This window comes from Apodemus sylvaticus, chromosome 16 (assembly GCF_947179515.1).
Source record: "Apodemus sylvaticus chromosome 16, mApoSyl1.1, whole genome shotgun sequence".
Taxonomy (NCBI): domain Eukaryota; kingdom Metazoa; phylum Chordata; class Mammalia; order Rodentia; family Muridae; genus Apodemus; species Apodemus sylvaticus.
The window spans coordinates 14,690,336-14,703,968 of record NC_067487.1 but is presented as its reverse complement, the minus strand read 5'-3'; the positions used below and the strand labels follow the sequence as shown (position 1 = coordinate 14,703,968).

General features: G+C 38.6%; 1 protein-coding gene across 1 annotated transcript in view; it reads left to right on the top strand.

Annotated features, from left to right (window-relative positions):
• Dnah5 (dynein axonemal heavy chain 5) overlaps window positions 1-13,633 on the top strand; it is a 251,296-nt gene that overhangs the window by 228,415 nt on the left and 9,248 nt on the right. Inside the window, exons 75-78 of the mRNA XM_052160127.1 lie at window positions 144-359; window positions 2,040-2,252; window positions 11,727-11,879; window positions 12,302-12,533. Coding sequence (XP_052016087.1) covers window positions 144-359; window positions 2,040-2,252; window positions 11,727-11,879; window positions 12,302-12,533 — 814 coding nt within the window. The remainder of the gene's footprint in view (window positions 1-143; window positions 360-2,039; window positions 2,253-11,726; window positions 11,880-12,301; window positions 12,534-13,633) is intronic.

Here is a 13,633-nt window from a genome sequence, read left to right as displayed (position 1 = left end):
CAGTTATAAGCAAGACATAATACAAGAGACATGAGATAGCATAAGTTATCTTAGTTAAAATGTTTTTATTTTCTGACTCCATAGTTTAATTGGTGTATATGCTAGCAATGTATGTTTAAGCTATATAATTTCTTTTCTCTCAGAGCTTGCCTGCCTATGACAGCCCGGAGGTGTTTGGGCTCCACCCCAATGCTGACATTACTTACCAGAGCAAGCTGGCCAAGGATGTGCTGGACACTATCCTGGGCATCCAGCCCAAGGACAGCTCTGGTGGAGGGGATGAGACACGGGAGGCTGTGGTGGCCCGCCTGGCTGATGATATGCTGGAGAAGCTTCCAGAAGATTACAGTCCCTTTGAAGTGAGTCCATGGGATACACGGTTCAGTCTATGGTGGAGTGAGGGGGAAGGAAGTAGGACAAAGTGTGAGAGATAACAATCCAGAACCAAGGGAGATCCCAGACGAGCCACCAAAAAAAGCCATGGGGAAGCCGACATGAATGTCAGTGACCATTACTAACTTATATTTGTCTAGCTGGATTATAGATTTTTCCCTGAGGTTCTTCATAATGCCATAGTTTAGATGAAAGCACTGTATTGTCAGAATAAAGGATCAGTTATCATGTGTGCATGTTTATATGTGTACATTTGTTGCATGTGCATGTGTTAGTGTTAGTGTGTAAGTGTGTGTGTGTGTGTGTGTGTATGTATGTATGTGTGTGTGTGTGTGTATGACTTAGTTCACAACTTACAATGCAGGCCTTCTCAACTATATGTAGGCTGCATGTTTTACACATAATTTTTTATTGACTCTTTGGGAACTTCACATTATGAATCCCAATACCACTCATTTTCTAGTCTTTCCATATCTGCCCGTCACCCTTGTAATCTCCCCAATAAAATGAAAAAAAAAATAAGCAAGGAAGCAAACAAAGAAAGAAAACTCATCTGACTACTTAAGGCAATGGCTGGTCTATTCCTCTGTCAACCGCAGAGGCCACATTTTCCAGCGTCACATCTCTGCTATAACTCTGCTATAACTAATTTTGAAAATTGATCCTTTTAGTATATAAATAGCTTCTAATCAACTTATGATTATAATAGTTAATGTTTTAGCGTTTAATGCATATTTTGAGAAAATTTACTGTGATATGGGTTTTAAATCTTTGATAATACAGTGACTTGTTTTCCATATGGTCGAAGAGACTCATGATACAGCTCCTAGCAACACACAAATGGCTTCCACATCCTGTTATTCCTACCAAGCAGACTATTTTATCTATTAATACTGAGCTCAAGAACCCCTTGTCAAGAGCATAATTTCCCTGGAAGAATCTCTGATCATTCGCTTGGAGAAAATCAATAATGTTATCAGCCTCCATAAGGCTTCTTCATTACAGTGTTGGAAGAGAGGTCATTGCATCTACTAGAGGTTAAAATATTTATGAAGCAATTAAAATATATAAAATAGAATAATTATGTAACAGAGGATGGTGACTAGATTTTTAAAGACTTTCCATTTTTTGCAGAATTTGTTAGAGCCACTCTAGAATAAAATAGTGCAGCCAAATACACTAGCTGCTATACAGAAGTTTCTTAATAGATACCTGTAAAATAGAAAAAGGATCTGTGCTTATGGAAGAAAACAGAGTGCTTTAAAAATGGATGCCTAGTTGTTTGAGACAACCAGCTGAGTGGTTGTGTCTAGGTACATGCTGCCTGCATATGTCATATTGGCAGGGAATAAATAATTCCCAGTAAGTTAATTTGATAAAGTGTTTGCAGATATATGCATTTGCATGCTTATTTGAATTAATGAATCCCTGTTCTTTCACACATGTTCTGAAAAAATTGGGCTGGTCATATACAAGGTATTTGTTTTCTTATATCGTCTTTTTTATTTTGCTGTCAAAAAAAAAACCCTAAAAACATTATTTATGACATTGTAAAAAGCAGGGCTTATTTAGATGCTTCAAGGAACAATCCTGTATCATAGTAACTATCTGATTACTGTTGTGTACTTTGAATGTCTCCATGGAAGGTGAAGGAGAGATTGCAGAAGATGGGACCATTCCAGCCCATGAACATTTTCCTCAGGCAGGAGATTGACAGGATGCAGAGGGTACTCAGCCTTGTCCGTAGCACCCTGACTGAGCTGAAACTAGCTGTTGATGGCACCATTATCATGAGCGAAAATCTACGAGATGCTCTGGATTGCATGTTTGATGCCAGAATTCCTGCTCGGTGGAAAAAGGTAAGAACAATCCTGCTCTTACTTTGTGAGTGCTACCATTGTACCAAACGTTACATGGTATTAGACTTAGTGATGCTTCTCCTGTCTTCATAATTCCATTTAAAATCATTTAGTTTGTGTGGATATGTATGCTAAAGTGTAAATATGCATTTCACAGACATACAAGTGCCCACAGAGTCACAGTAGGGCATTGGTCCATTTTATATGGAATTATAGGCAGTTGTAAGCCACCAAATGTGGGCACTAGGGAGTGAACCCAGGTTCTCTATAAGAGCAGCAAGTGCTATCGATCACTGGGCCATCTCTCCCCTTATTTATTATTTTAAAATTTAATTAAAATATAATTACACTATGCTCCTTCACACTCTTTGCTTCTGTTCCATGTACCCATACCTTGTTCCCCAATTTACCTCTTCTTTAGCCATTGGTATCAAATATACATACAAATGAATAAGTACAAAATACAGTCAGATGAGTCTGGCAGTGTTGCCTAACTTGTTTTAGGGTTTCCAGGGTTGATCACTAGGTATTGCATAAATAATCCGGGGCTCATCTCTTTGAAAAAATTATTCACTTTCTCTCAGCAGTTATTAATCACTTAGAATTCTTCATCTAGGAGTGGAGCCATGTGAGATTTCTTCATGCACATTGGGATATCAGTTGCTGTTGAAGTTGTGCAGGTATTGTTTAGGTAGCTATACTGTTGAGACTTGATGAGCCCAGCTTCCTGTCATAGCTAGAAGCCACAATCTTATGGCAGAATTCTGGGCCTCTGTCTCTTCCAATCTTTCTACTCCCATATTCTGTGATGTTCTCAGAGTCTTAGGTGCAGGAATTATGTTGTAGATGTACCAAATGGGGTGAGTATCGCATAGCTTTCTGTTTTCTGCATTTTGATCAGCTATGACTTTCTGTAATGCCTTTTTTCTCCAAAAAAGGGATAAGGTATATACTCATCCATGGATATAAGAATAGGTATTTACTATACAGTTATATTGTTTTAGAAATTTATATTGAGGTAGCAGTAGTGTTTCTTTACAGGTCCCTGCCCTCTCTGGGCAAGCTGGCTGGCTTTATAGTATCAGAAATGATTTTCTTCCTGTTGATCAGGCCTTAATTTCAACTAGACAGCTGTTGGTTACCCCCAAGATGGATAAGCCACTATTTCACCATCATAGAAATATCAGTTCAGCCATTGTTGTGTTCATAGGTCTTACATCTGAGTAGGACTACTGAATGTTACTCTTGTCAGTTTGTATAAGAATGAGTCCTCAGAACTGAGGCTTCCAGATCAGGTTCTGACCCATTACTTCAAGTCCTGCTTCAAAAATGCATTATGACTTCAGCAATAAAGCCTTAACTTTGAATTCTGGGAGACACCCAAGTAAAAAGGCATAGCTTATATTGTTTTTTTGGGGGGGTCTGTTAAACTCCTCTGACCATGAACTTGAAGGAGGGTTTCTAATGCATGCTACTGAGGTTTTCTTTGCCAGATAGTCTATAACTCTAGGAGCAAGTATCATCACCTCACGTTGCACAGATTCTTTAAACGACAGGTTATGGTTAGAGAATGGAATGTGGAAAAGAGAGTTTTGAGGATGGTATAGATCAGATTTTGGAGATTAAATATTTAGCTTTTTTTTCCTACCTGGTTTCACAAAGGAAGTCAATGCAGAGTAGTGAGATTGTAGAACATTTGCTGAAAAGGTCACTGTTAGAGAAGATTCATGGTATTTGCTGACAAGAGAGTTTCTTAAAATAGAACCTAAAATTAGACAGTTGATCTACAAACAGCACTGGAATCTGCAGCCTCTCCTTTAAAAACTACTGAGCAAACTGTGTTTCCTATAGACAGTTTAATCCTAATAAGACAGAAAGAGGGCACTGATATTTCTAAAAGCTGCTGCCTATATTTGACACACTAAATTATATTTTCAGAGACTTTAGGTGATGCTACTATACTAGAACCACTAGTATACACTTTGGGATGTATCTCAGAGGTTGAGTGGACTCTTTGCTTCACCAAATTACCCCATGAGAACCCAATGGAGACTCTGCCCTCTGAAAGCTGCACCACTTGGGACATATGAACTCTGAGGTTATCACAGCAGAGAGCAGATGAATTGGGCAAGGAAGATTAGGTGTAGATGCCCTGGTCAGGCCCCATGTCTTCCTCTCACAGTCTTTGATTCAGTATTTAAGCCATGGACCCAACATAACCTTTTGGGAGTCTAGAAAGCACAAAAAGCACATGAGTTGTTTGATAGCTTACATTTAAAAGACTCTCCAGCCAAATCAGATTTTGTTTTTACTTTGTTAGTATGAGAGTAAGGATGGAGCAGTATCAGGAGAGTTATGTGGAAGGAGCTCTTAGGAAATAAAGAAATTTCAGGAATGTAGAAGACATGTTTCTCCCAACAAGACGGTATTAATACTAACTGTACACAGAGCCTGACAGTACAAGCAGTGGAATAAAGATGTATGCTCTGGAGGCTGCTTAAGGCCAGGATAATCATGAGTTGAAAAAATGTTATGCTTAATGAATCATTCTTTTTTTTTCTTTTCTACATTCTTTGTTTACATTCCAAAACGCTTTCCCCTTTCCCAGTTCCTCCCTCCATATGTCCCATAAGCTTTCTCTATACCCATACTCCAATCACCTCCCTCCTTTTTCTCTGTCCTGGTACTCCCCTACAATACTGGATCAGGCCTTTCCAGGATCAGGACCCTCTCCATACTTCTTCATGGGAGTCATTTCTTATGCTACTTGTGTCTTGGGTATTCAGAGCTTCTGGGCTAGTTAATATCCACTTATCAGAGATTGCATTCCATGTACGGGTTGCCTCACTTAGGATGATATTTTACAGTTCCAAACATTTGCCTACAAATTTCATGGATTCATTGTTTTTAATTGCTGAGTAGTATTCTGTTGTGTAAATATACCACATTTTCTGTATCCATTCCTCCATTGAGGGACATCTGGGTTCTTTCCAGCTTCTGGCTATTTATTATAAATAAGGATGCTATGACCATAGTGGAACATGTGTCCTTATTACATGCTGGGAATCCTCTGGATATATGGTCAGGAGTAGTATAGCAGGGTCCTCCGGTAGTGTCACGTTCAGTTTTTCTGAGGAACCTCCAGAATGATTTCCAGAGTGGTTGTACCTTCTTGCAATCCCACCAGCAGTGGAGGAGTGTTCCTCTTTCTCCACATCCTCACCAACACCTGTTGTCTCTGAGTTTTTAACCTTAGCCATTCTGACTGGTGTGAGGTGAAATCTTAGGGTTGTTTTGATTTGCATTTCCCTAATGACTAATGATGATGAGCATTTCTTAAGGTGCTTCTCAGCCATCTGAATTTCTTCTGAAAATTCTTTGTTTAGATCTGCACCCCATTTTTAATAGGGTTATTTGATTCCCTGGTCTAACTTCTTGAGTTCCTTGTATATATTGGATATTAGCCCTCTATCGGATGTAGGGTTAGTGAAGATCTTTTCCCAGTTTGTTGGTTGCCATTTTGTCCTTTTGACAGTGTCATTTGCCTTACAGAAACTTTGTAATTTTATGAGGTCCCATTTGTCAATTCTTGATCTTAGAGCATAAGCTATTGGTGTTCTGTTCAGGAACTTTTCCCCTGTGCCCATGTCCTCAAGGGTTTTCCCCCATTTATTTTCTATTAGTTTCAGTGTGTCTTGTTTTATGTGGAGGTCCTTTATCCATTTGGAGTTGAGCTTAGTACAAGGAGATAAGAATGGATCAATTCGCAATCTTTTGCATGCTGACCTCCAGTTGAACCAGCATCATTTGTTGAAAAGGTTATCTTTTTTCCACTGGATGTTTTCTGCTCCTTTGTCCAAGATCAAGTGACCATAGTTGTGTGGACTCTTTTTTGGGTCTTCATTTCTATTCCATTGGTCCACTTGTCTGTTGCTGTGCCAATACCATGTAGTTTTTTTAACACCATTGCTCTGTAGTATTGCTTGAGGTCTGGGATTGTGATTCCTCCAGAAGCTCTTTTACTGTTGAGAATAGTTTTAGCTATCCTGGGTTTTTGGTTATTCCGGATGAATTTGAGAATTGCTTTTTCTAACTCTAAGAAGAACTGAGTTTGGATTTTGATAGGGATTGCGTTGAATCTGTATATTGCTTTTGGCAAGATGGCCATTTTAACTATATTAATTCTGCCAATCCAAGAGCATTGCAGATTTTTCCACTTTCTGAGGTCTTCTTTGATTTCCTTCTTCAGAGACCTAAAGTTCTTCTCATACAAATGTTTTATGTTTGGTTAGAGTCACACCAAGATACTTTATATTGTTTATGGCTGTTGGGAAGGTTGTCATTTCCCTAACTTCTTTCTCAGCCTGTTTATCCTTTGAGTATAGGAAGGCTACTGATTTGCTTGAGTTGATTTTATAACCAGTCACTTTGCTGAAGTTGTTTATCAGATGTAGGAGTTCTCTGGTGGAGTTTTTTGGGTCACTTAAGTATACTTTCATATCATCTGCGAATAGTGATAATTTGATTTCTTCCTTTCCAATTTGTATTCCTTTAACTTCCTTATGTTGTCTAATTGCTCTAGAGAGAACTTAAAGTACTATATTGAAAAGATATGGAGAGGGTAGCCTTGTCTAGTCCCTGATTTTAGTGGGATTGCTTCAAGTTTCTCTCCATTTAGTTTGATGTTGGCTACCGGTTTGCTGTATATTGCATTAACTATGTTTAGGTATGGGCCTTGAATTCCTGTTATTTCCAAGACTTTCAGCGTGAAAGGATGCTGAATTTTGTCAAATGCTTTGTCAGCATCTAATGAAATGATTATGTGGTTTTTTCTTTGAGTTTGCTTATGTAGTGGATTGCATTGATGGATTTCCTTATATTGAACCATCCCTGCATGCCTGGGATGAAACCTACTTGATCATGGTGGATGATCGTTTTGATGTGTTTGTTCTTGGATTCGGTTGGAAAGAATTTTATTTAGTATTTTTGCATCGATATTCATAAGGGAAATTGGCCTGAAGTTCTCTTTCTTTCTTGGATCTTTGTGTGGTTTTGGTATCAGCACAATTGTGGCTTCTTAGAAGGAGTTGGGTAGTGTTCCTTCTGTTTCTATTTTGTGGAATAGATTGAAGAGCATTGGTGTTAGGTCTTCTTTGAAGGTCTGATAGAATTCTGCACTAAAATCATCTGGTCCTGTGCTTTTTTGGTTGGGAGACTTTCTATGTCCCCTTTTATCTCTTTAGTGGTTATGGGACTGCTTAGATGGTCTATTTGATCCTGATTTAATTTTGGTGTTTGATATCTGTCCAGAAAAGTATCCATTTCCTCCAGATCCTCCAGTTGTGTTGAGTATAGGCTTTTGTAGTAGGATCTGATGACTTTTTTAATTTTCTTCGTTTCTGTTGTTATATCTCCCTTTTCATTTCTAATTTTGTTAATCTGGATATTGTCTCTGTGCCCCTTGGTTAGTCTGGCTAAGGGCTTATCTATCTTGTTGATTTTTTCAAAGAACCAGCTCCTGGTTGATTCTTTTATTGGTTCTCTTTGTTTCACTTGATTGATTTCAGCCCTGAGTTTGATGATTTCCTGCCTCTACTCCTCCTGGGTGAATTAGCTTCTTCTTGTTCCAGGGCTTTCAGGTGTGTCCTTAAGCTGCTAGTGTATGCTCTCTCCATTTTCTTTTTGGAGGCACTCAGGGCTATGAGTTTTCCTCTTAGCACTGCTTTCATTGTGTCCCATAGATTTGGGTATGTTGTGCCTTCATTTTCATTAAATTCTAAAAAGTCTTAGATTTCTTTCTGCATTTCTTCCTTTACCAAGGTATCATCGAGTAGAGTATTGTTCAGTTTCCATGTGTATGTGGCCTTTCTGTTGATTTTGTTGCTATTGAAGACCACTTTTACTCCATAGTGATCTGATAGGAGGCATGGGATTATTTCGATCTTCTTATGTTTGTTGAGGTCTGTCTTGTGACCAATTATACGATCGATTTTGGAATAGGTCCCATGAGGTGCTGAGAAAAAGGTATATTCTTTTGCTTTAGAATGAAACGTTTTATATATATATATCTGTTAACTGTAATTTGTCAAAAGCTTCAATTAGTTTCACTGTGTCCATGTTTAGTTTAGTTTGGTCCATTGAGGAGAGTGGAGTGTTGAAGTCACCCACAATTATTGTGTTAGGTGCAATGTGTGCTTTGAGCTTTAGTAAAGTTTCTTTTATGAATGAGGGTGCTTTTGCATTTGGAGCATAGATGTTCAGGATTGAGAGTCCTTAGTGTATTTTTTCCTTTGACCAGCAAGAAGTGTCCCTCAGTGTCTCTTTTGATGACTTTAGGCTGAAAGTCAATTTTATCTGATATTAGAGTGACTACTCCGACTTGTTTCCTGAGACTATTTGCTTGTAATATCGTCTTCCAGCCTTTTACTCTAAGATAGTGTTTGTCTTTGACACTTAGGTGTGTTTCCTGTATGCAGCAAAATGTAGGGTCCAGTTTACGTATCCAGTCTGTTAGTCTATGTCTTTTTATTGGGGCATTGAGTCCATTGATGTTAAGAGATATTAAGGAATAGTGATTATTACTTCCTGTCATTTTTGATGTTGTTTTTTATACTTGATTTGTTATCTTCTTTTGCTTTTGATGAAAGAAGATTACTATCTTGCTTTTTCCAGGGTGAAGTTTCCCTCCTTGTATTGGTGTTTTCCTCCTACTATCCTTTGTAGAGCTGGGTTGTGGAAAGATATTGCTTAAACTTGGTTTTGTCATGGAGTATCTTGGTTTCTCCATCTATAGTGATTGAGATTTTTGCTGGATATAGTAGTTTTGGCTGGCATTTGTGTTCTCTTAGAGTTTGCATGAGGTCTGCCCAGGATCTTCTAGCTTTCATAGTCTCTGGTGAGAAGTCTGGTGTGATTCTGCTAGGTCTTCCTTTATATGTTACTTGGCCTTTTTCTCTTACTGCCTTTAATATTCTTTCTTTGTTTAGTATATTTTGGGTTTTGATTATTATGCAACGGGAGGTATTTCTGTTCTGGTCCAGTCAAATCTCCAGCACTCATGTTAAGAGTCATCCATGGTTTCATATGTCTGTAACCTCAACACTAGGGGATGTAGTCAGGCAGATGCTGAGAGACATCAGGCTCCCAGCACAGCAAGAGAGTCTGTTTGGGTAGGAAGATGGAGAGTGGAGAGTAATAGACCAAGACACACCTTAGTTTTCTTCTCAGGTTTCTGAAAGTGCGTAACATGGGTATAGGCATGCCTGCACAATCACACACACATACACACACACACACACACACACACACACCTCCCATTCAATTCACAAGGCTTATCATTGTTGAGCCTCACACATCTTTCCCCGGATCTTGACCAATGTGTGGTAACCAGGACTTCTTGTGTGTTCTCCACTTTATTTGATGATGTCACTATGCATCTTTTAAGTCACATGACCTAGGAACACTGAATCAGCATTGACTGGAGCCCCTTTCCTTCTTTCTTAGCTTTCACAACTTCAGCGCAAAGCCTCAAGCATTTCCCTTTTGAATTTCCCATTCTCACTGCCAACAGATGGAGAACCTTCTCAGTTACTGCCCTTGCACACTTGTTCGCTCTAAGCTTTCTCACTCAGCCCTGCCAGCCCCAGGGAAGCCTCTCATATAATATTCCCTTTACTCTGAGACCAAATGTGATATTAGCAGGTTTTTATTTTTATTTTTATTTTATTTTATTTTTTAATTTTTTTTTTTTGCCTAACACACCTATAAAGTTAGGATAGAATGAGCCACCTAATTCTTAAATTATGATCATTTTATGCAGTCTTTCTTCTATTAATGCTACTATCAGTCTGCAGAATTGCAGAGACTCTTGAAATATAGGCAAATTAATTGTAATGATATTTGAAATTCAAGTGGGATACCTACCTAGGTTGATTACGACATTTATTCCTACCGAAAATGTTGCAATTACAGTGAAATGTTATAACCTGTGATTTGCAGATTCTTCCCCACGGTGCTGCTCCTGCTGTCTTAATGACATCCATGCCTGTTGTCATAAAGGAAATGACTCAAGGGAATTTGGGGAGAAAGTTAGAGGTGGAGAGTACAAATGAATTTGCTGGTTGTAACGGAAGCTAGGTCTCTCTTTCTGCTCCTTAATGGGGCACACACTCAAGGGAACAGTTGTTGTTTACCTCATTGAGATAAACAGAGAATGGTTTCTATGATGCATTGCACACAGAATGCATTCTAAAGTATTGACCTATCTTGATGAAACTATGAGTTTACTTATATAAATAAAAATCCGTGTCTTATCCAGGATCTATTGAGATTGTAGCCTGATCATGATGGAAGCTCGTTAAATTTTATTCCATAGATGTTTTTGAATTCTTCAGATTTGGTGGTGACTATATCCGCAGGTGGAGGGTGGCCATCGGGTCATCTTTCACACCTCTGTGAATTTGCATTAATTTATCTTCACATCATTAATGTGAAGGAGAAAGAATACTCTGAGAAGTTTACACATCAGAACTCAGTGGAAATTCAAAAGGAAAGGACAGTAGCATTGTAACCATGAAGTGGTTTCTTGTTCATTTTTTAAAATGTTTTAAAATTTTTCTTTTTTAATTAGATATTTGCTTTATTTATATTTCGGATGTTAACCCCTTTCCATGTTACCCCACTGAAAACCCCCTATCCCATCCCCCATCCCCCTTCTCGCCTCTCACCCCAATTTCCTGACTTGCATTCCCCTATTCTGGGGAATGGAGCCTTCACAAGACCAATGACCTCTCCTCTCATTGATGTCTGAAGTGGTCATCTTCTGCTACATGTGTAGCTGGAGCTGTGGGTCCCTCCATGTGTACTCTTTGGTTGGTGGTTTAGTCCCTGGGGCCTCTGGGGGCACTGGTTGGTCCATATTATTGTTCCTCCTGTGGACCTGCAAACCTCTTCATCTCCTTGGGTCCTCTCTCTAGCTCCTCTACTGGGGACCCTATTCTCAGTCTATTGGTTGTCTATGAGCCATGGATGTTTGATCCACTTTCCAATAAGGATCAAAGTATCCACACTTTTGTATTTCTTCATCTTGAGCTACATGGTGTCTGTGAGTTGTATCTTGGGTGTTCTGAGCTTTTGGGCTAAATATCTACTTATCAGCAAGTGCACACTGTGTATGTTCTTTTGTCATTGGGTTAACTCACTCAGGATGATAATTTCTACCATCCATTTACCTAAGAATTTTGTGAATTTATTGTTTTTAATAGCTGAGTAGTACTCGATTGTGTAAATATACCACATTTTCCGTATCCATTCCTCCATTGAGGGACATTGGGTTCTTTCCAGCTTCTGGCTATTATAAATAGGGCTGCTGTGAACATAGTGGAGCATGCTTGTTTGTTTTTTTCTGAGTGAGCTCAGTTCACAGGGCTGAATCAAACCTCTACTGAAAGATTGTTTCAATGCTATGTGTTTCAGGCATCATGGGTTTCTAGTACCCTGGGCTTCTGGTTTACTGAACTTCTGGAAAGAAACTGCCAGTTCACCTCCTGGGTTTCTAACGGCAGACCCCACTGCTTTTGGATGACAGGTTTCTTTAACCCCCAGGGATTCTTAACTGCGATGCGCCAGGTAATAGCTCTGACTTGGGCTCATTGTGTTACTGTGATTTCTTCCTACAACCTTCCCTTATTTCCTGATAGCTTTAAAGAATATAATAAGACAGAGAATGACTACTTCTGTTTGGTACTAGCAGTTATCTTGTTGTGATGATAAACATAGCTACTTATTCCCAGGCTCCAAGCATTTATTTATTATTATTTATTTATTTCTATGTCGATTTGATTTTATAGTTCCCCTCCTTTAAAGTACAAATGGTTGAATTAGGACATGAGCATTTTTAAAAAATGAGATAATCTATAAAATTCTTTAAATATTACCTTAGTTCTTTTGAATGAGGGTCATTTGGAATAACTCAATCTTTGTTTTGCTCTTCCTATTAAGAAAAAGCTTGTAATGATTCCTTATGTATGTCTTTTTGTTCACTTGAATAGGAAATAACTCGAGCCAACAAAGGATGGGCTTTGGACAATATGGTTCTTTGCAACGAAGTCACCAAATTTATGAAGGACGACATTTCTGCCCCTCCTACAGAAGGAGTCTATGTCTACGGCTTATATCTTGAGGGTGCTGGCTGGGACAAAAGGAACATGAGACTCGTTGAATCCAAACCCAAAGTGCTTTTCGAGTTGATGCCTGTCATAAGGATTTTTGCAGAAAACAATAGTAAGTTGTCTTGCATTTTCAAAAAGGGGTTGATATTTTTGAAAACAGGGTTGACTGATGTTATAAATACATAGTCTTACTACTTTGCTGTCAGGCAAGAGGGACCTTACTATATCAACCAGTTCCATATTCATACCTATGCTTAATGAATACCTACCTACTGATCTCCAGACCTTTTCTTGGGTGCTATTAAACAGACAATAGTAAATTCTTGTCTGCCTGGGAAAGCAGATGACATATGCATCATGGATATAGTTCCACCAATGAGATCAGAAAGAAACATATGGAGTGAAGAAGTATAAGATAACTATGGTACGAAAAGAGCAGGAACTGAGCATCGTGAGCTGTCGGACCTTTTCTGGTATTGAGTAATGGACAGGAGGAGGGAGTGAGGAAAGTAATATAGTTTTTGTTTGCTTGTTGTTGGTTTTTAATTTTTAATTAATGAATTAATTAGTTAATTAATTTGTACACAGGGCTCACCAAGAAGTGTAGCTCTATTAATTTGTTGGTTTGAATCTGGATGTGAAATATAAATAAATGGGTGTCGATGTATTTGGCCTAATCATAGCTAAATGTAAAATTCTGGGTTCCTATTTTATCTAATAGATATAATACTGTTTCAATGGAGTGCTCATTTACTCTACATTATCAAAGTTCTATTTCAAAAATCTAAAAACATATCAAGTATTTCCCACTGTGGCTTCCCATTTTCTAGGGGCTTTTGTTGCACCCATCCAACCATTGCCTTCCAGCTAACCTCACTCCTGTTCCCTCTGGGGAACTGGGTTCCTTTGCAAGCATGAGCTATAAGCTCCAGAGACAGGCATGATGGCGGATCCTCGGGAGGAAGTGATTTAATGATATAAGCACATTTTTCTTTGAATAAGGAAGAGATAACATATCTTTAAAAGGTTGGTGGTATTCTGATTCCATGGATAAGTATCAGACTAGGAAACTTGGCTTGGGGAGAAAAGGTTGTGAACCACATTTTTCTTTTCTTTGTGTGTGTGTGTGTGTGTGTGTATTTGTGTGTAATACTGGGGACTGGATTCAGGGTCGCCTACGTACAAGGTAAATGTTGATCTTGAACTTGCAAT